General features: G+C 42.2%; 1 protein-coding gene across 2 annotated transcripts in view; it reads left to right on the forward strand.

Moving 5' to 3' along the window:
- LOC141113742 (chloride channel CLIC-like protein 1) overlaps window positions 1-26,094 on the forward strand; it is a 327,043-nt gene that overhangs the window by 102,361 nt on the left and 198,588 nt on the right. For both annotated transcript variants that reach the window (XM_073607029.1, XM_073607028.1), the window contains exon 4: window positions 4,741-5,157. In XM_073607029.1, coding sequence (XP_073463130.1) covers window positions 4,771-5,157 — 387 coding nt within the window. In that variant the 5' untranslated portion in view covers window positions 4,741-4,770. The remainder of the gene's footprint in view (window positions 1-4,740; window positions 5,158-26,094) is intronic.

Genomic DNA, 26,094 nt, shown 5'->3' on the forward strand with positions numbered 1-26,094 from the left:
ATATGTGTTACTTTGGCCAGCTCCTCCTCACTTTACACTATTGGCAGCCCACTGGACAGGTATGTGTCATAATCTAAAAATATGAATACACACTGTACAAATTGAAGCACATTTTTACATTCTGCAATTACCTATCAAGATAATAGGAGAACAAAACTTTAAACAGTACCATTTGAAAGTATTCAGGCAGGCCCTTTCACTGCATACTTTGGTGACTTCATCCAAAAATCTGACCACAAAAGAGGTAGGTATAGTGTGTATGGGTTTGGCAAAGTCAGCAGATAGAGGATTGGTATCGGTTCACTTAGCGGTTGGGAGGAGGGAGGGTTCCAAATTAGTTTGGTACCCCAAAAAAAAGCCTCTGGCACTCTTCCTGAATTTAAGGACACAAATATCATTTGTACACGTTTTAGGGGGTGTTTAGGGTAAAGCACTACTATGGAGCTGCCAGAATACATTAAGTGACTAGGCTAGGTGTGTATGGGACCAGGATAGCATGCTGGGGAGGTTAGTGAAGGCAAATATGCATGAAGATCAAAAAAGGAACTTTAAAAACTTCCAGCATGCATCAGGATAAAGAGGACATTCACAGCATTTTACAATCGTGGTAATTAGGGAATGATGAAAGAAATACAATACATTAGCAAACATTAAATACATATAATGTGATGTTAAAGGAGAAATCTTACCTTAATATAGTCCTTCTGCAGGACGTGAATGATGGCAGAACAGGTCTCTGGAATAATGATCTCCAGAGCCTGGGGGGAGATGCCTGTCGAGTGATGGCTTGCCGCATGCAGGTGTCCTTCTTCGTAATATAAGGGGACAGCAAAGCCAACAGATGGTGAAACACTGGGTCCGTCATCCAGAGAATTCCTGAAATCATCAGGATTATTCTCACGGATCTACCACAACAAAGGCATTTGAGAGAATTGGTCACGCTGGAGTAACCAATTCTTCGTCCATGAACTCCTCCCCGCCCTGTTCATGGACTGGGCTTGGGTCAAAGTAAGAACCCCAACACCAAGCCCCTGCACAGCATGAACTCTACAATGAGTACGTACCCGCAACATGGCTTCAAAACAGTCGGATGGTCAGAACGCACTAACAGAACGCACTGAAAATCAAAAATGAGCGGACAAGAACGCACTGAAAATCAAATACGTAATATAAAAATACGCACTAAAAACCAGATGCGAACTGAATACACGCACTGAAAACCAGATACGAACCCACAAGCACAAACTGAAGAGCAGTAACGATCTGAAAAGCATGAGGCTGAAAAGCGCGAATTGTCTCTCACCAAACTTCTACTAACACGAGATAAACACGAGATTAGCAGAAGGAGCCCAAAGGGTGGCGCACTGGCTATTAAACTTCCTCTTTATAGTGCCGTCATACGTGTTGTATGTCAGCGCGTTCTTGACGATCAGAATTTCCGACAACATTTGTGCGACCGTGTGTATGCAAGACAAGTTTGAGCCAACATCCGTCGGAGATAAATCCCAGGATTTCGTTGTCGGAATGCCTGATCATGTGTACGCGGCAAAAGTGTGACAGCGCTGAAAGCTGAAAATTGGCCTGGGCAGGAAGGGGGTGAAAGTTGCGCAGTAGGCAAGTGGTTGATTTAACAAGCTAAAGTTAGAAGTAGATTGGCTACCATGCACAGCTGCACAAGATTTTGGCCTCTCCAGTCTTAACCACTTAACAACCGAATGACGGCTACAGCGCGACTCAATAACTCTGGGAGGGCGTACTATGATGTCCTCCCAGAATCAAACCTCCCCTGGGGCGCACACACGGGAGTATCCGTGACTGCTGGGTCCAGAGGACCCGGCACATCAGGGTAAATGGCCGCTGACTGTGGCTGTTTACCACGTGATTGCTCCGTTAAATGAAGGAGCGATCACTTGTAAACAAACCGGCGTCAGGTTTGGTTCCTCTCTCCCCTCGGTACAGTGTGAGCAGAGAGGGGAGAGATCGGGTGCAGCTGATCTGTGCCCATTGCAGCCTCATCCATCCTCAGCAATACTCATCCATTCATGCTCAGCCATCCATACTCGGCAATACTTATCCATCCATCCATGCTCAGCCATCCATACTCAGCAATACTTATCCATCCATCCATGCTTAGCCATCCATACTCAGCAATACTCATCCATCAATCCATGTTCAGCCATCCCATCCACCCCCAGCCGTACTCAGCCATCCCATCCATACTCGGCCATACCCAGCCATACTCAGCCATACAAATTTATGCCCCTAGAACACCTGATGGTGCTCCCTGCATGTTGGGCCTCTGTATGTGGCCAGGCTGTAGAAAAGTCTCCCACATGTGGTATCGCCATACTCAGGAGGAGTAGGAGAATCTATTTTGGGGTGTAATTTTTGCTATGTACATGCTGTGTGTTAGAAATATTGTATAAATGGACAACTTTGTGTAAAAAAATAAAAAAATAAAAAATATATGCGTTTTCATTTTCTTTTCACATTTTCCAAAAACTTGTAGGAAAAAAATGACATGTTCAAAAGACTCATTATGCCTCGTAGATTATACATTGGGGTGTTTTCTTTCCAATGGGGTCATTTTCCAATGTCCTGGTGCTCCAGGGCATTCAAAAGTGCAAGAGGTAGTCAGGAAATTAGATCTGTAATTTATGCTCCTAGAACACCTTACGGTGCTCCCAGCATGTTGGGCCTCTGTATGTGGCCAGACTGTGTAAAAGTCTCACACATGTGGTATCGCCATACTCAGGAGGAGTAGTAGAATGTGTTTTGGGGTGTAATTTGTGCATGCATATGTTGTGTGTGAGAAATAACCTGCTAATATGAAAATTTTGTGGAAATAAAATCTTGATTTTGCAAAAAATTGTGTGAAAAAATGACAACTTCAAAAAACTCACCATGCGTCTTACTAAATACATTGGAATGTCTGCTTTCCAAAAAGGGGTCAGTTGGGGGGTATTTTTACTTTCTTGGCATGTTAGGGTCTCAAGAAATGATAGGTCGTCAGTACTTCAGGTGTGATCAATTTTCAGAGACTGGCATCATAGCTTGTGGACTCTATAACTTTCACAAAGACCAAATAATATACACCGATGTGGGTTATTTTTACCAAAGCTATGTAGCAGTATACATTTTGGCCAAAATTTATGAAGAAAAATGACTAGTTTGCAAAATTTGATAACAAACTAAGAAAAATTATTTTTTTTAACAGAATTTTCAGTCTTTTTCTTAGCGCAAAAAATAAAAAAACAGCGGTGATTAAATACCACCAAAAGAAAGCTCTATTTGTGTGAAAAATGGGTACAGTGTTGCATGACTGAGTAATTGTCATTCAAAATGTGAGAGCAACGAAAGCTGAAAATTGGTCTGGTTAGGAAGGGGGCTTAAGTGCCCAGTGTGTAAGTGATAAATCAACCCCAAGGTGTGTTTATTCAATTCTGTAGAAAAAAATAAAACCTGTGAGGAAAACTTCTAAAATATACCAACATTACACCCAGCTTCCATAAGAGGCACCTATGTGATGGTGGAAACCCTGCGTATCCCAAATCTCACAAGAAGACACTTTTGCACTGTGCTGGAGAATCTAGTGAGATTTGAAATGTTCCCAACTGGAAGGCTAGTGATGTCTTTCCTATGCAGAAGCCAGGTATAAGGCAAGTTTTTTTTTTTTTTTTTTTCCTTTCTAAAGCCTTGTACACACGATCGGATTTTCAGCAGGGAATTGTGTGATGACAGACTGTTTGCCTAAAATCCGACCGTTGGTACGCTTCTTCAGACAATTGTTGTCCAACTTTCTGGCAACAAATGTTGGATGGCAGGCTAGTAAATTTTCGACGGACAACGGTCTGTTGTAAAATTTTAGTATTGTGTGTACACAAGTCTGTCACACAAAAGTCCAAAGTACAAACACGCATGCTCGGAATCAATGCTCACCAAACATGACATTAGCAGAAGGTGCCCAAAGGGTGGCGCCCAAGAGCTGAAATTGCAAGTAGTACGTCACTACGTTCGTATTTGTTGGCCGACAATTGTGTGCCATTAGCATTCAAGACCAGTTCCTGGCACAAGCCCTTTGGACAAAAGTCTGATGCTCTGTTGGCCAACAATCCGATTGTGTGTACGAGGCTTTACCTTACTCTGCTTATAAGGCCTGGTTCACACAGGCTTACTTAAGCATACACCCATGCAAGGCCTATGTTTGCCCATACGATCCACAGGTCTACATGTATCCCCATGCAGGCAGTCCATTTCGTATGAATCCATTTAAAAGTGGAACTTCCGCTTATGCGTCTCCCCCCCCCCGTGCAACAGTTTGCACCTTTCAGGGGGAGGGGGGGGAACAGGTACCTGATTTTGACAGGTACCGATCCCCAATTCCGTGAGACGGGGCCTCAGCCTTCGGCCCCCTCCTCCTGCCTCTGCCACCGGACCAACTAGAAAGCGCTGCGCGCTTCACGCATGTGCAGTAGGGGACTGGCTGTGAAGCCGAAAGGCTTCACTGCCGGCTACCCTTAACAGGAATGGCGGCGGCTGCACCCGACAGATCAGCTGGGGTGCCGACATTGCGGGCTCCCTGGTAAGTGTCCATATATTAAAAATCAGCAGCTGCAGTATTTGTACCTGCTGACTTTTAATTTTTCGTGGGGTGGCTGGACCTTCTCTTTAAGTATTTTTGTAACTGCTATTTTTAGTAAAATGTCAACAAAATTGAGAACTGTCTCTGTTGCCTTGCAGATTGATGGTGAATTCAGCGCTTGTCACAGCATGGAGTTTATCTACAGCTGGATTCTGAGCAGAGTGGTGGGCCTTCCAGAAGATGAACCTCATCTCCCACCTCTGTGGTCCCTAGAGTCGCCTTTTAAGCAATGGACTATGTACTCCAAAGCAATGCTTGCTTCTTCTTTTATTTGCTTCCTTGTTTTCCTCATTCTTCAAATTTGCAAAAGAACTCCTGTCACTTCCAAAGCTATGGTTAGAAAGTTATCAGCAGCACCTTTAGAAGACGTGTGTATACCCCAGCGCCCCCTCCTGGATAGGTGGCTGCATTACTTCGTCCTGCTTCTTGTGATAAGTTTGTTCATTTCAATCCCTTGGGAATGGTTTCGACTATACAAGATAGAAGTGGCTAAGAAGATGAGAATACTTTCAGAGGTAAGCTATAAAATATATAATATCCACAGTGCAATGCTAGTTTAAAGGGCTGCTCTCCTCAAAAATTGCTTAGTTTTTGCATGTTTGCTAGCAAGTTGAATGGCACTCAGGCTTTTTCTGTCTATCGGGGACTACAGTGGTTCGAAAATTCTCAATTCCACCCATAATAATCAGTACTAAAAGAAAAATAGATCAATTTTTTTTTTTTTATCCAGAAAACAGTCTTTATTTGAATACATACAGTCCAAAAAATCAACTGTAGTCCTTATTCACCACATACAAAATCCAATTGCCACAAGGAACATTACATATTTGTAGCAGCTACCATCATGATAGAGCACACAACTTAAATCCATAAACCGCCTTATAATGCAACAGAAGTGTGAGTGACTTGGATAGATTTTACTTAAAGCAGCATTAAACCCAAAAGCAAATCTATATTATATTGCAGCCAACCAATTCATAGCTGTGATGGCTGCATTAGTTTCTATTTTCTCCTGGTGATACAGCCAGTAAGTCTGTTTTTTCCACAGAACAAGCTCCCTTGCAGTTACACAGATGAGACAAACCATTTAACACTGGCAGGGGTGCTTAAAATGATTAGCTTTTATTTATGTAACCCAGAAGGAAAAGAAATGTTTGCTGTAACTGATTATAAAGTGTGAGCTGGAATTCAGCTTTAATCTATTACTGTATTTAAATCTGCTAGTACATCTAACCCCCCAGACTGACAATGCTGCTGTCCAAATCTGCCACCTGTGCTCCTTCATCCAGAGTGGTGTCTGTTTAATACAGGAGGGGTATTACTGGCCAGATAACAAGGGGAAAACAGAATGGAAAAGGCCTAAAAAAGAAAGCAGCCATTACATTTAATGATTGGTAAGCTGAAATATATAACATTTTTAGTTTTGGGTTTAATACCGTGTTACCCACTTGAGTCCCCCAGGCCCTTTTCTCCCTTAATCCTCCTGATTCCCAGAGCTCTTTTTTTCTTTCCTGAAATGTCTTGATTCCGCACGTTTTTACATTTTAGCATTTGTAGCCAAATGTACTATTAATCTTTTTTTTTGGGGGGTGGGGGGGGCAAGGATAGGGCTTTAATTTGAGATCTGTATAGATATATTTTGTGAAGATTAAAAAAAAAAAGTATTTTCCTGTTAATTTCTTAAAATGCAACATTTACATAATTGAGCACCCCCAGATATTCATTTCAAAATGTATCCATCAAAATCTGTAGATTAAAATTATATCACATAAGTGTGATTTTTAGGTAAAGTAGCAAAATGGTAAAGGTGAAAATGAATTGCTTTAAGAGAGCTTTGTTCCCCTTTCGACACTAAATTGCGACACACGCAATTCTGTTTGGATTGTTGGAACCTGGGGATGAATCTCAAGAGAATTTTTTTAATAGTTGAAATTAAAACATATGTAGGCTTTTTTGCATGTTTTTTTCTTCTTGGTGGGTCAGGATCGTGTCAGTGGAGAGCTAATTCAAATCCCCCCATGTAGCTGTGCAGCAACAGATCACTTCTAATAGTGATCTATTGCTGGCTGCAATCAGCCAGCAGTGGATCACTACAGCAGGGATCTATTGCTGCAGGTAGTCACAGGACACAGCTGCAACAGCTCTAGCTTAAGCCTGTACTTGGAGGAAGTGTCATGATGTCCCATCACTTCAAATACAATTCTTCTGCAATGTATTTACAATGATCTGCTACAAGGACTCCTATGGAGCTCTGTGTAGCACGAGCCGAAGCCCAGGAGCTCATTGTTTCTTTCAGCTCCCTTGGAACCTGGAGTAGCTGCTGAGTGTCGTGTTTTCCTACTCTGTTCAAAACAAACACATTTTGGCTGAAGTTGTACTATAAACTTGGCAACCTAGTAAATGCTGCTATCGGAATCCCAGGAATCTGAGGAACACTTTGCCATCTTAGCCAATGGCCATTGTTTTATTTTGCATGAAGTAGAGATGTAACCTTTGCTCCCATTAAGTGCGAGCTTTACCAATCTTTTATGGTTTTTATGATCCATGGGTAATGCAGGGTGGTATAAAAAATATGGTGTATTACTAAAGTGTATCTATAGTCTGAAATAGGAATTCACTGTCATCAAAGATTTGTTCTGGCCTAGTTACCTGAAATAGGATGCTCTGGCAGTAGTAAGAAGAATAGAATAATTCTGCGAGACACACTTTTGAAATTTGGTGACACAAATTTCTAACCCTCTTTCAATATGGTCAGCATGTAACCCATTTCAAGCCGCTTATCACTTAAAATGCAAGTTTATGTCTGTACACTTTGATGATAGCAGCAAAAACCCACCTTCCGGATATCCCTTATTTCCCAATCATACATTTCAGCAGGACACAGTAGGAGTATTGAGGTACATTGGGTTATGGCAAAACAAGGTTGTAAAGACAGCCCAGGATAACCCTTCACAATTCCAGCATGCCTTAGTTCTTTAGGTAGTTCTGTAGGCTTTGTTGAGCCACCTGTTTTTTTGTTGGACCTGTTAGCCTTTGCATGCTCTGTTGCCCACCCCTCATTTAGATGGCCTTTGAACATTCCAATGTACCTAAATACTAACCCTATGTGCTATAATGTACTCCAAAAGAAAGATATTACAGTAAGTCATAAAACATAGTTTGTGAATCAATGCAAAAACTCCTCCTGACCTGCTAAGATTTTGAAAGCTGTGGCTATTGGCTGTACAGCACACAGGAATTTTGATAGCCGGCATCAATGAGCGTATTCCAGTGCAAGTACGGGAGATTTAAATAGTGATCCTCTATTAAATGAAGAACAACTGCAAGTATTGTAAAGATGATATACAGGAAGCAGGATAAAAAGACAGGGAATGATAGGCAGCAAAGTCCATCATGAAGAGGCATTTTTGGAAGTAAGAAAATGTTTTTATATGACATTTTGATAGCTGCTACAGTGCTTATATTATAACAATAAAGTTTATCATTTCGACTTTAGATCTCCTTTAACAATCAGTTTGTTTTTCTGCCAAGTCATTTTTACTTGACTTAATTTCCATTAAGGTGTCAGCATTTCTTCCAGTTTGAAATATTCTATTAGTATTCATTGATTCCCTTACCTTCAAATTTTTTTGAGCGTCTATGGTGTCCCCTTAAATGGGACATAACGTTTTGTCATCAGGCAGATTTGTTCTAGGACTAATGATTTTTGTGCTTCCAACATGTTATAATGTTTATACATGCCATTCAGTGGTTCCCGCTTCTCTCTCTAAGCCATATGTGTCAAACACAAGGCCCGCGGGCCAAATCCGGCTCTCCAGGCCATTTCATGTGGCCCTGACACCGCTCCTGCAGCTGCGGCAACATCCTTGTTTCTGCTCCACCTTGTCTCAGCAGTCGGTAGCAGAGAGGAGGACAGAACTCCTCTTCCAAATCCTGCGTTTCTCCGTGCAGCCATGGAGAGGCTTGTCTCTGCCCCCCTCTCAGCGCCTCTATGCTGCCTCAGCACCCCCTTTGTCTCTGCCTCCCCTGGTCTCAGCATTCAGCAGACTCCGGCAGCTGACTTCAGACCTCCTCCAGTCCTACTCCAGACCATGCACTGTCTGCTTCCAAGCTTGGTCCCCAGCTTCTTAATGGCAGCAGCACAAGGTAATGGAGAGTGCACTGTGATGAACGGGAGGGTGGGGGATTGCTCTTGACATCTAATGTAAGGGGGATGGGGTGCTCTTAGATACCTAGTTTTATACAAGTTTGATACAACCGGCCCTATGAGGGCAACCATAATGCTGATGCAGCCCACAAAGAAATTGAGTTTGACACCCCTGCTCTAAGCCAATGAAAAGTGGGAGAGCCTCGGCTCTTGTGCAAGACTCTGGTCTGGCCGCACCTAGAGCATGCTGTCGAGTTCTGGGCACCAGTCCTCAGGAAGGATGTACTGGAAATGGAGCGAGTACAAAGAAGGGCAATAAAGCTAATAAAGGGACTGAAGGATATTAGTTATGAGGAAAGGTTGCGAGCACAGAACTTATTCTCTGTGGAGAAGAGACGCTTGAGAGGGGATATGATTTCAATATACAAATACCATACTGGTGACCCCACAATAGGGATAAAACTTTTTCGCAGAAGGGAGTTTAACAAGACTCGTGGCCACTCATTAAAATTAGAGGAAAAGAAGTTTAACCTTAAACTACGTAGAGGGTTCTTTACTGTAAGAGCGGCAAGGATGTGAAATATCCTTCCACAGGTGGTGGTCTCAGCGGGGAGCATTGATGGTTTCAATAAACTATTAGATAAGCACCTGAACGACCGCAACATACAGGGATATACAATGTAATATTGACATATAATCACACACATAGGTTGGACTTGATGGACTTGTGTCTTTTTTCAACTTCACCTACTATGTAACATTGCTGGATGGAGATGGGGTTCAGGTGAGTTTAATGGTGGGCTGTGGAGGGAATGCATTAAGGTAAAAAAAACCTTCTGACTTTACAACCACTGATTTTGTGGGGAACTAATAAGGACTGGTGTAGGCATAAAGCCTGTGCTACTCTTCTTAAACTGAGGAAACCGAGCAAATCCTGCTCCTAACTATCAAAGAAGGAGCCATGCCCCTTTGTAATTTAGGTGCAGTCTGCTTTGTTTTGTTTGTTTTTCTATTCCATGTCTGCGCCAGACACACCATAGACAGGAGAGATAAATCTTCTTGCTCCTGCTCCCTCTGATCACGTCTATACCCCAGCTCCGCCCAGAGCAAGAGGGAGCAGGAAGACTGTTAAACCCGTGTTTGCCGGGTTTACCAGCCGGGAATATAGGCAGGGAGTGGAGCTTTCCCTACCTGTATGCAAGCTCGGTCCATGCAGAGGCATTTATGCTCTCTGCTAGGACAGACCTGAAATCTGTGCCATTGTAATGGAGAGGGAAGCTTTGTTAAAGTGGTTGTAAACCCTTACACACCGCTTTTACCTACAGGTAAGCCTGTAATGAGGCTTGCCTGTAGGTACCATAAATATCTCCTAAACTTGCACCGTTTAGGAGACATTCACTGTATCAGCATGTGCCAACGTCATCGGCACATGCGTACTGAAGAAACGTTTCTTCAGCTGCTGTGCCGTCACCAGCGGCTCCCGCGCGCATGCGTGGGAGTGACGTTGCCGCGGCTCTGACCAATCACAGCGCCGGAGCCCACAATACCTGGAAATAACTCCGGGAGACATGTCGCCGGCCACAGCAGCTCGCCGGGACCGCTGCAGGGGCTTCGATCTAAGGTAAGTATTTCATAATCAGCTAGTATGCTATGCATACTAGCTGATTATGCCTTTGTCTTGCAGGTTTTTTTTCTTTTTTTTTTGTGGGTTTACAACCACTTTAATTCCCCTGTCTATGTCTGATTGAAAACTTGGACAATATCTTTGGGGAATTTTTAACTTCTTTTTTGTATGGAAAGTTTAAATTGAGCTACGAAGCTCTTTAAATAGGCTTTTTTTCATATACCTTTTCATTTCATGTCCTTCAGTCTTCCGGTTTTGCTTTTTCATGTGTGCTGTAACTATGTGTACTTTTATTAATTTACAAAAGACTTGTTTACTAGATGTAAACCTTTGCCTGCTGTTGATTATGAGCACATGGTTTACTTCCATGCCTCCTCTCTCTGAACAAACACTAATGTTAAACATTATATTGAAGATCTCCCAGGCAGGTTGACCACATCTTGACATGAGATTTTTTTTTCCTTCCAACAATAGACTGAAATGGCAATCTCCCAGCAGCTGTGTTCTGTATACGATTTGTTTGTTTTAATTTGTTGACCAAGGAATAACTCAAAATGTATTTAGTTCTCTGTCTTCTGTGGGATGTGGGTTGCAGTGATGAGGCAGCTGGTCAGTGATAAAATAGAGATCAATCCACTTTGTCCAGCTCCAAAACCCATACAAGGATAATATACCAAAATAAGTTTGGTAGTAACAAATGGAGCATTTTAGTGTTACTTTTTAAGGAGGACCTCTACTGTGAAATCTGTGCCCCAAAGGCTGGATCCAGGGGAGGGCTGCGCTTGGTCCAAATCAGATTGAAAAAAATGAGTACTATGTGAAAATCATAGGAGAAGTGATAAAATTCCTAGCTGTCAATGAGTTGTTCCTCTGTGGTACCTCTGAGAGTCCAGAGTCTAGGAAAGATGATGTGTTTGATGGACCTTTCCTGAAGCTATTTGAACTCGCATTACTAAAGAATTTCTCCGAGACATAGTAAATGGCAAACCACAGAATGCGAAATGTACATTCCATAATGTGCTAGATAAGATTGTTGAAACAAAATTATCTTGTGTTGCATGAACTAAAAACGACATTGCGAAGACAGCAGTGTTCTGTTTAAAGAGTAATAGGCCATGGGACAGGTGCAACATAAAAAATATATCAATGATGATCTGGTTTGTCTGTAACTTTGTTCCTGAGAGACACTCAATTGGATTACTGGACCTGAGTCAGTTGGATGCTGAGTACCTCACAACACAGATGCTGAAACCTTCCTCAGATGGGGGCTACAGTACTGACAACATAATCAGTCAAGTGCTATGTTAGTGCTTCTGTAACAAGTGGAATAGAGTTGGGGTGCTGGCATTACTACAGAAAAAGATTGCCCCGCGTTTTCCATAAATACATCTGCTTCATTTGGCAGAGATGCATGCTATGCAAGCCAAAACATAATCAGTGTCTCGAAAAGGAGCCCTTCTAAACATTGCAGACACAGCCATTGAATTGAAAATAGGTTTTCAAAGCATAATCTGGACCCTGTGAAGGCAGTCAGTTGCCTTCTCCTCAAACACTTACTTCTTTTTTTCTAGATCTGGTACTTTATCACCCTCTTCAGTTGCTTGCAGGCTCAGTGCCAGTTCACATCTACGCGGCTTCAAAGACACGTGACTTTGACAGCCGACATCCCATGTGACTTCATTGCGGCTTGCAACTTCATTAACTAAAGTCAATGCAAGTCGCATTGAAGTCACTCAAAAGTTGTGCAGAAACCTTTTTCTACATCGCTGCGACTTGAGTCGCACCAATTAGAGCGGTTCCATTGCCGTTAATGGGGTGCAACTTGTCATGCGACTTTGAACTCTCAAGTCGCATTACAGGTCGCGGAAGTTGGAACCGGCACTTTAAAAGTATCGACACCCGATAAATTCTTGTTGCAGAACTCATGTTGCTAAAGTTTACAAACATGTCGGAGGCTACAAGAAAGTGTTTCCAGAGTTCTGCCCCGTACACACGGTCGGACATTGATTGGACATTCCGACAACAAAATCCATGGATTTTTTCCGACGGATGTTGGCTTAAACTTGTCTTGCATACACACGGTCACACAAAGTTGTCGGAAAATCTGATCGTTCTGAACGCGGTGACGTAAAACACGTACGTCGGGACTATAAACAGGGCAGTAGCCAATAGCTTTCGTCTCTTAATTTATTCTGAGCATGCGTGGCACTTTGTGCGTCAGATTTGTGTACACACGATCGGAATTTCCGACAACGGATTTTGTTGTCGGAAAATTTTATAGCCTGCTCTCAAACTTTGTGTGTCGGATATTCTGATGGAAAATGTGTGATGGAGCCCACACACGGTCGGAATTTCCGACAACAAGGTCCTATCACACATTTTCCGTCGGAAAATCCGACCGTGTGTACAAGGCATAACATGCACTGTATGTAACTACTCTGGTGATTGGGGTATCTGCAGCATCATGTGAGAGTACAGTCTCCACACTATCCTGGTAAAGAGAGATTACAGTTAGCTTTCTGATACAGTCACATTTGGCATTTTTGCAGCTGTTTCTAGGGGTGTCAGACATTTTTTTTCCAATGCCTATAAACTCCCCTGCATGTTAGCCTATGCATCCATGCATATATAGGCTTTTAGCAGCGTTTAGAGGCAAAAAAAAAAAAACAACCCCACTGCCATTGCTTCCTGGAGCAGCAGAATGAAAAAATAAAAATAAAATTAAAATGCTTGACGCTGCTAAATGTGTCTAAATGCTAGGCGCATTTTGCACTTGAGTGTTAATTCTTTTCAGTGGCCAGAATAAATGATTATTCTGGGCAATGAAATTATTAAACACCCAAGCCTGTAAACATGCCTAAAAGCTTGTAAAAGATTTAGACACTTTTACAAGCGTCAGGCTTTGTTTCTGCCAAAACGCTACTGCCAGGAGGAAAGGGAGTTTGCAAAATGTCCTGTGTGCATGAGGCCTTATACCTAAGCTCTCACTGAGTTCTGTAATTATGGCCACTGTGGAACAATTCATCATCAAATGTCACAATAGAATCAGTCAAGTTGTCAAAGTCAGGTCTCAACACTTTTCTTTCTACCTTCTTTGTTTACATTAGAGATTGGAAGTGGTGGTGGCTGCTAACTCACTGCTGGCAGGAGGGAGCTGAGCTACAGTCTAAAAGTGAGAAGCTTGGCCTGCAAACATAACAGAATAGGTGCACAGTTGTGGTTTGCCTCTTTAAGCTGACCTAACAACCCCCACCCCACTCTCCAGAATTGCATACTTAGCTAATTCCAGAGGCGGTGGCCTCTGGAGATTGTTTGTTTACATCCCACACTTCGTATCTTCTGTCTCCCAGAAAGGTTTATGAAGCTTGTCTTGTGGCCAGGAGATGGAGGTAGGTGGGCTCCATGAAAGTCGTTGGGGCTTTATTGCTCAGGCATGGCCAGGTGACACGAGGACCCAGGAGACCCAAGGACTAGCGGGGCTTGATATAACCAGTTCCCAAAGACTGTTGCCATTAGTTTGAAGTAAGTATGAATCTCTGGGATCTGTTAGGACATCTTAAAGAGGTAAGCTTAAAGAGGAAAACGGTGTCTCTAAACGGATTCTTGCAATATGTTTGAAGCAGGTGTGTGACTGCTTTTATCTCGATCTCCAAATGCCCCACTTTGGTATAATCCTAATCTAGGAGACTTTTCTACTTTTTTATAAATTGAATGAGGGGTCGCGCTGTGCACAGTATGGAATGAAATATGCTCATCATCCATATGAGACCGGCAAGTTTAAACCCTTTTCTCAACTGCAGGTGAAATGGGGTTTACCTAGTTCTTAGCATTTTCAGTATGCGTAACTTAAACATGCTGCGCTGGCTTAGTATGGTCCTGGTAATGTGTTTTCTGCTAACACCAAGTTAGAAGTTCTTTTACTGCAGCCGGAGTATACAGTACTAAGCTGGTATCTGACAATTATTCGGCAGTGGCTTTTGTAGATAGTAGGCAGTGTTATAAGGCACGTGACTAATGGTTGAGTGTAGTTTCTGAGGCATTATGGGTAGATGTGCACATGACCTATGTAGGCACAGTTCTTTCTTCCGGGGACAAAATGATACAGATACGTTACTTACATCAAATGTATATCCCGACCATGACACTACCTGCCTGGAGTTTGCATGTTCTCCCTGTGTCTGCGTGGGTTTCCTCCGGGTACTCCGGTTTCCTCCCACACTCCAAAGACATGCTGGTAGGTTAATTGGATCCTGTCTAAATTGGCCCTAGTATAGGTATGAATGTGAGTTAGGGACCTTAGATTGTAAGCTCCTTGAGGGTATAGGGACTGATGTGAATGTATAATATATATATGTAAAGCGCTGCGTAAATTGACGGCGCTATATAAGTACCTGAAATAAATAAAATAAATATTATACACCGCAGCGTCTTTAGAATGGGTAAGCGAGATACAGACATGTGCCATAAATGTCAAATTAGCAGAGGATCTTTTCTGCATATGGTTTGGGAGTGTCCTAAAGTTAGAGCTCTGTGTTTAAATGTTACGGAATTTATAGCTGACATGTTTGCTTTACCAAACATATGTAATCCTCTGGTTTGCCTTTTAGGGGTGCTTGAAGGTGAAACGATGGATAACGATACTAAGCTTTTTTTGAGGCTCCTGTTCTTTTATGTAAGAAAATGAATAGCGTTAAACTGGATACGGACTGATACTCTTGAACTGGCAGCCTGGAAAAAAAAAAGATTAATTCTGATATCCCACTCTATGAGATGACATATGAGGCTAGAGGGTGCCCCAAAAAAATTAGAAAAATATGGTACTGGTGGGTGGATTCTTCTGCAACAGTGACCCGATAACCTATAGAAATAGTAGAGGTGGACACTAAGGTGTTAGTGTTATAGGATCAGATGTTTCATAATGTTATCTATTGGAAAGCATATTGAGACTATGAGATGTATCCAGATGGGGGTTGGGGTTCACTCCGGTAGGGCTGTTTGTTTTGTTCATCTTATCCTGGTATGTGTTTTGGGGTTGGGTGGATGTTTTTTTTTTATATAAATAGTCACACTAAATGCTATATGTGAATCTGATGATATGGTTACTCTACATGGGGTAGCAGTGTTCATAGCGCAACCATTTAGGAAGGTCAGTTTTGGTGCACATACTGTGTTGTGCATTGTATGTGTTTTTTTTCTGTTTAAAAGTATATTTTTCCTGTATTTTGAAGTGCAGTATGTCATCTTCTGAATGTTCTATTGTATAACTATTTGCATGTGAAAATAAAAATCATTAAAAGGGGGGGGGGGGGGGGCAAACAGAATAAGTGTGCATTTTCTGAAAGTGCACGAATCCTTTGAGGATGAGTAACAATACAGTGCATGCAGCTATAGGAGGAATGAATAACAGGGGCTTGTTTTAAGCTTCTTCGCACTTGTTGGGCATGCGTTACGATAATAAAACTTGCATTTATAAGTGTATTGTAGTGCAATTCAATTTTCAATTTCGTCACCCCGACGCATTAAAGGAACACACCTCTGATGCATCTGAATTGCAGTGAACGGTAATGCGATGTATGTTTGCAGCTCATTCAAGTGATTAGGCTTCATTATAACAACACATGACACCGCACCAAAGAGATGTGAGTTGGACCTTAAAGTTGCAGCTGGTTAAGATGTAAATATTTGAGTGTCCATAGCCCGACCACTTTTTTTCTTAAAGTAGCAGGTTTTAAGAAAGGTTCTATTACATACCCCCATAATGTAGTGGAAGAAAGTTGGTAGGGTGTGGTGCAGGGTACTAGTAGGCTCCCATGGCCCATTATGACCTGCAGTCACAGTAACCGATCCTAATACTTGCATACTGACACAGAAGTATATTTCCAATATAGTAATTGTGTGTGTATATATATATATATATATATATATATATATATATATATATATATATATATATATATATATATATATATACACTATATTGTCAAAACAATTGGGACACCTGCCTTTACACGCACATGAACTTTAATGGCATCCAAGTGTTAGTCCGTAGGGTTCAATATTGAGTTGGCCCACCCTTTGCAGCTAAAACAGCTTGAACTTTTCTGGGAAGGCTGACCACAAGGTTTAGGAGTGTGTCTATGGGAATGTTTGACCATTCTTCCAGAAGCGCATTTGTGAGGTCAGGCACTGATGTTGGGTGAGAAGGCCTGGCTCAGTCTCCACTCTAATTCATCCCAAAGGTGTTCTATTGGGTTGAGGTCAGGCCAGTCAAGTTCCTCCAAGCCAAACTCGCTCATCTATGTCTTTATGGACTTTGCGTTGTGCACTGGTCCAAATCATTTGGTGGAGGGGGGATTCTGGTGTGGGCTTGTTTTTCAGGGGTTGGGCTTGACCTCTTCGTTCCAGTGAAGGGAACTCTTAAGGCGTCAGCATACCAAGACATTTTGGACAATTTCATGTCCCCAACTTTGTGGAAACAGTTTGGGGATGGCCCCTTCCTGTTCCAACATGACTGCGCACCAGTGCGGAAAGCAAGGTCCATAAAGACATGGATGAGCGAGTTTGGGGTGGAGGAAATGGACTGGCCTGCACAGGGTCCTGACTTCAACCGCATAGAACACCTTTGGGACGAATTAGAGCGGAGACTGCGAGCCAGGCCTTCTCACCCAACATCAGTGACTGACCTCACAAATGCGCTTCTGGAAGAATGGTCAAACATTCCTTGTGGACAGCCTTCCCAGAAGAATTGAAGCTGTTATAGCTGCAAAGGGTGGGCCAACTTAATATTAAACCCTACGGACTAAGACTGGATGCCCTTAAAGTTCATGTGCTTATAAGGGCAGTTGTCACAATACTTTTGACAATGTGGTTCTATACTTTAAGCAATGCATTGCAGAATACATAGATCTATTCACATCTATTCCTGTCTCCTGAAGGAGTTTGCAACCCTGTTTCCATACAACCTTTATAATTACACTGGGAGCAATGTGGGAGGAAGCAAAATAGACTACTAGTATGTTTTTGGGTTATGTTTGGAAACTGAAGCGTCGGGGAGAAAACCACAAAAAAAACAGGAAGTACACAGAAACTGCACACAAAATGTGTTACTGGTGGGTCTGAACCCAGTAGTTATGGCAAGGATGATAATTATGTAGCCACCATAATGTCATTATTTGTTTTATAAGTAGTATGATTGTACAATGTCTCTAGAAGCCATTTTTGAAGTGTTTCTACTGTATGTCAATTGCCCTGAACAGCCATTGCCCAAATAGAGGGGTATACTGTATGCTATTGCTGGATGTAATGTACCGTTTTTAACAAGTTCACAGAATTCATTAATGCGTTTCTTATGTTGGGATTTAGGGGAATTTGAGTCAAAGGTTTAACCTCTTACTCCCTGTAACATTTTTTTGGAGGGGGATAAAAGTTGCCTAATTCAAACTTTGCATCCAGAACAATGAATGGAAGTTGTAAAATCTGTACCGCAAAGAACACTTGGTTCCCCCCTCTCCCTGGTCCAGCAAATGAAGAAAGATTCCACTTCATGAATGTTGACACTTTGGCTACACATCTGTCGCCAAAGGCTTCTCTTATTCCCTCATTTTGGCCAATGGCCACTGAAGCTGTCTGCGCAACGGTCTCAATCCTTTCATGCTTTTTTCAAGAAAAAATATTCTTCTCTTTCTCATGCTCTTGTGACTAATACAAGTTGTCACATCATTAAAACACAGTGCTGTTAGGTCATGCTGCATTTCTTTTCAAAATTATTCTAAACATTATTTTTTCAAGATAACAAGACAATGGGAAATAAAGGGCACAGACCCCACTATCTAACTAATTACAATAGACTATACACAGAAACAAGAGGGGCGTAGAATTTGGAAAGGCATTATGTGACAGGGCTAGTCCTTTAAGGGATGGCAATGACTGTGCAATAGAGATATATCGGACAAAAGAAGAAAAAAGGCAGTGGAAGGGGATACATTGCTGTTTTGTATGTTGTACAGATCTGCAACCTGTTTAGAAGGTTTAAATTAGGGCTCACTCACACCATATCTGCATGAAAACTGATGGGAAAACCACACAGATTTCACTTGCAGAGACATGAGTTTACATCAGTTTCACATCATCTTACATCAGTTTTCATGCGCGTTTCAGTTATTTATTTTTTTTATGCGCGTTGACATCAGTTTTCATGCCCGTCAGTTATGTTGATTTCATATCAGTTTTTTTTCCCTGCAGAAAACTGCATACAGGTTCCAGATTCCTGTGCAGAAAAAATCTGCACATTGTGGTGTGAACAGGGCACATAGAGAACCATTGTTTCCTTTGAGTCCTTGCAGAACGCATGCAGAAAAACTGTCGTCTCTGCACCATGGTGTGAACAAGGCCTTAAAGTGCTAATCTGGACAAAATTTATGGCCCAACTGAACTTTCAGTTTAAATCTGCGTGATCGCCATGGGGGAGGGTTGTTCTGGCGCCAAACACCGAGCTATCATCTAGCTCAGGTGCGTACGCCGCTCCCCTCCCCCCGCAGGCCTCACGCACGTGGCGCTGGCGGCATGTACTTATAGGTCCCCCAGTGGTAGCGGGCTGCTCACAAGGCCAGTCTCCTCTGTTGGTTTCTGCACACTAACTGTTTCCACCTTGCTAGTTGTGCATGACATGTAGCATCAGGTAAGCACTCTCTGTCTACACCAACTTTCACTGTTATGTTTCTACTTTGTCACCATCCATTTTTTGCACCAGCTCTTTACAATCCTTCACATCAAAACCCCCCCCCCCTTTTTTAACTACTCACTCACACATTTAGATTTTTCACTAGTCATTTCCTTCATTAGATTCCCCTTACCACACGATCTCCACTACATCACTCACCAACACTCTGCATAATTCATACTTTATTCTACATAATTTTTTCATTCGTATTTAATTAACATATATTCACACAATACTTCCTAGATATCCCTCCTCTTTTTTCTGACAAGCCATGTTACATTGTTGCTTTTACAAATACTTTTTCATTCAGACCTTTTTCATTATAATTTCCATTATACTAGCTACCACTACTCTCCATTTATGAGTATCTCTGGGTATAATATCTAAATATTACTCAACGTAATCTAATTTATTTAGTTATCTTTTTAATTTATACTGATATATTATTCTTTAACATCCATTCCCAGATTTTCTCTTTTTCTGACAATTCACGTTTCATCAACGGAGATCATCTCACTACTCATATAGTGTCACCCCACTACCTGATGCTATTCAGACACTACATGCTGCCTCAGCTCCCGCCACGAGGCTTGCTGCCCCCGGCCTACTCCATGCCATCCGCCATGCGCTGCGCTCAGTGTCAGGGTTGGTAAGTGTATTTCTGGCCATACTTTTCCAACATTTTTTCAATTCCTCCCCTACGGATTGAGGTTGATTAGATGTACATATCTTACAGGATTATTATGCATCAGCTCCTGATGAGTGGAAAACATCACCCACGAAACGCGTCGAGCTATAATTGATGCCTACTCTATCCACTGTACTTTGATGCCATCATTGTTCGTTATTACGATTACATTATCCCTGTATGCAACTTTACTATCAGTCACCGGGCATGCCACCATTGGCACCCATGCTATGGTCCACCAATACCATTTTGACTACCATCTACTTTGTGAAATCATGTATTCAACTGTGTGTACTTGCCCATCGATTATGTCTATATTTTTGTGCCAATTATCTGTACATGTGTGTATATATGAAATTCTTTTATTATATCTACTATGATCAATAAATGCACAATTTTAACCCTCCGCATTTCAACTGCTTCATTTTAAAGTCCCATGCCCTTTCTATATATACCTTCGGTATTACCGGGATGGAGGCGACTAGTGCGCCTCATATAAAGTCCCAATTCCCCCTCCATTGTACAAATCTGTTAAATAAACTCCACGGGGCCATCAAAACAAAAGGTGTTCAAAGTCTTATGCCCTGTACACACGGTCGGACATTGATCGCACATTCCGACAACAAAATCCATGGATTTTTTCCGACGGATGTTGGCTCGAACTTGTCTTGCATACACACAGTCACACAAAGTTGTCGGAAAATCCGATTGTTCTGAACGTGGTGACGTAAAACGCGTACATCGGGACTATAAACGGGGCAGTAGCCAATAGCTTTAATTTCTTAATTTATTCTGAGCATGCGTGGCACATTGTGTGTCAGATTTGTGTACACACGGTCGGAATTTCCGACAACGGATTTAGTTGTCGGAAACTTTTATAGCAAGCTCTCAAACTTTGTGTGTCGGAAATTTCTATGGAAAATGTGTGATGGAGCCTACACACGGTCGGAATTTCCGACAACAAGGTCCTATCACACATTTTCCATCAGAAAATCCTATCGTGTGTACAGGGCATTACATGTACTTTAGAAAGCAGCCATACCTGGAATAGAAAAGCCTGTTCCTTGCCGTCATGCCGCGGAGTGGGTTCCTTGTATTCAGTGTGGAAGCAGTGGTCTCCGTGCATAGGTCTGAGGTTCCTCCCTGCTGAGCCAAACATAGCTCTGCATTCAGCAAATCTTATGCTTCCTATTGATTGAAGAGCTCTAGCTCTGACTCAAATAATGCCTAAATCCAAGAGTTATGCCGCGTACACACGACCGGTTTTGCTGTCGGAATAAACTCCGAAGGTTTCTCCGACGGAATTCCATTCAAGCGGTCTTGCCTACACAAGGTCAAACCAAAGTCTAACCGTCCAGATCGGGGTGACGTACAACACATACGACGGGACTAGAAAAAGGAAGTGCAATAGCTAGTAGCCAATAGCTTCCGTCTCGTACTTGCTTAAGAGCATGCGTCGTTTTTGGTGCGTTGGAACAGCATACAGACAAGCGGTTTTCCCAATTGGAATTGGTTCCGTAGGAAATATTTAGAACATGTTCTATTTCTAGGTCCGTCAGAATTTTTGAAAAAAAAAAGTCAGATGAGACATACATACCATCGGAATAAACGATGAAAAGCTTCCGTCTGACTTTTTCTGTCAGACATTCTGCTCGTGTGTACGCGGCTTTAGGCCCCTTTCATACTTGTGTGGCTTGTCCTGCGACTTGGGACTGCAAAGTCACACGACAAGTCGTACCCCATGATTTCCAATGAGTACCGTTCATATCTGTGTGACTTCAAAGTAGTCCCTGCTCTACCTTGGTCCGACTTTGATGCGATTTGAGGTCCATAGACCTCAAGATTGCACAGGCATTACTTCAAGCATGACTTTTAGGTCGCACAAGTGTGAAAGCGGCCTCATGTGTGAATCTTGGTGAGATTTGTGTATTTTTTTCCAGATCAGTGCAGTGTGAAAGTTTAGCTTCCTGTAATAAAGACCGTTCACTGCCGCACTCTGTCCTTGTGCAGGGTGATTGGTCTTGTCTCCGCCCCCTCTTGTAGTTTTCTGCAGGCAGCGTGTAGTGGGTGGGGCCTGCCGGGTCCCTCTCACAATTCTGCTGTCTGCACAGGCTATGTACAGCACTGAGATTATTTTGCTGCTACATCTATATGGTATTAGCAGAGCTTGTAAAGTAATTTGGGGCACACAGCATGGATTTACATCCTTTGTGGCTATTGAGGAATATATATAACTACTTGCAGATCACTCACAGTAAATGCGAGCGGGCGGCAGGTACAGTCACGATCACTTACATGTATGTGATGGCCTTGTTCAGGGTTTGGGACGTGCATGTGCTGGCCACCTGCCAACCCCTGCTGTGATTGGACACAGCACGAGTTTGGCAGCTGATTTCAGCCAATGATGTTGGCTGAAATCAGCTGATCGGCTGTGTCCAATCACACAGAGTTCTCTGTGTATTGTGAACAGGGATCTGGTTGTCCTCCCAGAAAATGAGGGAGAAAAAACAGCCAGATAACAAATAGCAAATTAAAAGTGGCACATAGTTAACCCCTTGATTGCCCCTGGGTGTTAAAACCTTCCCAACCAGTGTCATTAGTACAGTGTCGGTGTACAGTTTTATCACTGACCACTGTATAAGTGTCACTAGGGACATCAGTGTCAGTTAGTGACCCTCCCAGATAGTGTCTGATAGCTGCAGATTGCCCCCCACCCTACCACAGTCACACCAAGTTACTGATCACCGCCATTACTAGTATAGCATTTTTAGCTGCATAAATTCTAGTATATATACCATAGTTTGTAGATGCTATAAGTTTTGCACAAATCAATAATATACACTTAAAGGTTAAATATATGCAGCGCTAGAAGCATCAGATTATAAAATAAGAGTCCATAGTGTTTAAACAGAGTCTTTGTTCAGGGGAAATACTGGAACTACCCACGGTGCAGACAGAGATACAATAAGGTGAACATGAGATTATCTTCCACCGAACATCAACACACTAGGCCTCTTACCAAAGAAAATGGACCACTGAATTACAGGTGGTCAAACAAGCATGATATATCCACAGAGCCACGTAACCACTTCAATTGGATCGTAGAAGGCTGGATCTTGTAGTCTCACTCAATGGTAATTCATAGGTACATGCCTAGGATACAAGAAAGCAACTATTCATGGTGTAGTATTTAAAACCAAGGTAAATGTATTTCTTATAAAAAGCCAGGGTACTCACATTTTGAGAAATAAAAACAGGCATATCAAAAGTTGCAATTCGGCAGATGTTTCCAACCACAAAGATGGCCTCAGTCAGCACGTTACAGTGTTGTGACGTTAGAGCTTCACCCTATGCGGTGTTTCGTCCAATAGGAACGTCGTCGGGGGCGTGGTCAGAGCTCTTTATATCCTGTTTATATAGGAGGGAGGGTGAGTTAAGAACGCCCCTTCCCCCCTGCACTCCTAGCCTCTCTCTCATCCACAGGAAGCGAAACCTCGTCATAACCGGATGTTTACACCATAGTTTAGACTTACATGGCTAAAACACACCCACGGCGGCCATGTTTTGGGAGACCAGATAGGAAATATATAAAATATACTAATCTGGTTTCTGAAGGGAGGGTAGGAGAAAAAGAACCGGGCCAAGTTGGAAACAAAAGTAATAGATAAAAATGGAAGTAATCAAAACATCCACAAATTGAAAACAGCTTATCAAAGGCTGGCTATGAGATAAAAGCAATGCTGCCATCTAGTGTGTGGAAACAGATAGTACAGAAAATGCAAATGTATAAAAACTACATGGAGCAAACCTAACCAAAAAAAAAAAAAATTAAAATATTTAAAAAAAAAGAATAATCTAGGGATTCAGCTATTGTTGATAAAGGCATTAACATCCCATTCTATGTTTATTTATTTTATTTTATGTTTAAGCCAAATGGTCTATAAGATTTTAAACAAAAAATCTACCAGGTCTCCATCTTTGAAATCTCTCGCCTAATATGGCTGCTCCTCCAATGAGGGTCAAACTTGTCTATAGCCATAAAGGATGTACCCTTTAAGCTCTTATCATGGCACAAAGAGTAATGTTTGGATAAACTATGGTTCAAAAAACCTTTGTGAATATTCCCCAAATGCTCCTTGAGCCTGGTTTCCAACTTGCAAATAGTGTGACCCACATAATGTAAGCCGCAAGTGCATGTGATCAAATAAACCACGTTCTTGGTCAAACACGTGATGAAAGAGCCCACATCATATGTTCGACCAGTGACATTAGAACTAAAGGAGGGATACTTTCTCTCCCTAAGACAGTTATGTTGGCAAACCTCACAGTTTCTGCACCAATAGCCCTTAAAATCTCCAAAGAAACAGTCTTACTGGAGGACAAATTACATTTGGGGCTATCTGAAGTCTCGGGGGACCTAGTATTCTGTCATTTTTTAGGACACCCCAGTGTTTTCTAAACCTTTTTTTAATCGAAAAATGTTGGTTCGAATAAGTGGTATAAAACAAAAAATGGGAAGAGAGTTGTCCACCATCATCTCTTATTTTAGGTTTTAATAAATCTTCTCTATCCCTTAAGGCGACCTCAGTTATGATCCGGTCCAGATCATTGACTACATATCCCTTCTGTAGGAAGCGAGTTTTCAAGAACTCCGCCTCCCTGAGATAGTCCTCCTGCAAGGAATAGTTCCTCCTCAATCTGAGGAATTGGCTCAAAGGGACAGACCTGAATCAGGACTCATTATGGCAACTGTCTGTCCCTATGAAGCCATTCCTATCCGTGTCATAAAAGTATGTAGTTATAATTGAGCCTATCGTCTTGTAATCTAATTTCCAAATCCAAAAAATGTATAACAGAGGTGCTGGCCTCATGTTGGAGAACAATGCCTCGATCATTGCTGTTAAGCTCACCAATGAAAAGATCCAAAGAGGCACGATCTCCCTCCCATAGGAGGAGAACATCATCAATGTATCATTCCCAGAAGATCAACTCAGTCCTCTGTCGACCATAGATGACGTCCTCCTCCCACTTGGCCATAAAAAGATTGGCCATACTAGGTGCAAACTTGCCACCCATCTCCACTCCTCGACCTTGCAGATAGTAGGTGCCATTGAAAGAAAAATAGTTGTGGCTCATAGCAAAGTCGAGGAGATTGAGAAGAAACCGTTGCTGTAACCCACTGATGACCGAGTCTGTACTCAAAAAGCATTTTACAGCTTCCCTACCATGACGGTGGGAAATAATGGAGTACAGAGAAGCCATGTCAGCAGTGGCCAAAATATACCCTTGTTTCCAGGTGATTTGCTTCAAAATATTAATGACCTGTGTACTGTCCTTAAGATGGGAAGGAGTTTTAAAAACAAGAGGCTGCAAGAAATTGTCTATGTACCTCCCAATCCTAGAGGTGACGGAATCAATTCCGCTAATTATAGGGTGGCCAGGTGGGTTTACAGGGTTTTTGTGAACTTTCAGGAGATAGCAGATCACCGGAATAGGAGGTGCAACCGGGATCAAGTAAAACCTTCTCCTTTTTGTTCAGAATACCTTTGTTAAAACCTTAATCTACTATCACCTGGAGCTCCTCTTGTATTTCTGAGTCTGATTGCTTCCGAGAGGAAGATATGTATCCTTATCAGATAAAATTCTATTCATCTCCTCTACATAGGCAACACTGTCAAGAATGACAATACCCCCCCGTCAGCCGGGCGGACGGTAATGTCATTCCTCTGTTAAAGAGAGTCCAAACCTCTTTTAAAGACTGCATCCATCCTCTTTTTCTTTACAGTCAATTTGTCAAGATCTTTAAATACTAGGTCCCTAAAAACCCAAACTGAAGGAGCTGAATGGTTTGGATGGTTAAACAATGAAGCATTAGATAAAGTGGTATGTTGAAACTCAGATGGAACTGTAGTCCTATTTAGGGCTGGGGAAAAAATCGATTTAAATCTTGAATCGGGTTGAGAGGTCAACTCGATTCAAAAATTTAAGCAAATCGATTTTTTTTAGATTTTTTTTTTCACCGCACTGGTCCTGAGGAGCTGCGGGCAGGAGTTTTTAGGCAAAGCCGCGGCTTCGGACTAGTCCGCGAGGCCGGACGCCGCAGACTAGGACGAAGCCGCGGCCTCGCCTAAGAACTCCTGCCCCCAGCTCCTCAGGACTGGCGCGGTGTCCAAAAAAAAAAAAACTCAATTCGAATCGTGAATCGAGTTTTTTTTAAGAAAATTTCAGATTTTTTCTTTTTTTTTTTGGAAAATCTCCCAGCCCTAGTCCTATT

This window comes from Aquarana catesbeiana, linkage group LG12 (genome assembly GCF_042186555.1).
Source record: "Aquarana catesbeiana isolate 2022-GZ linkage group LG12, ASM4218655v1, whole genome shotgun sequence".
Classification (NCBI taxonomy): Eukaryota; Metazoa; Chordata; class Amphibia; order Anura; family Ranidae; genus Aquarana; species Aquarana catesbeiana.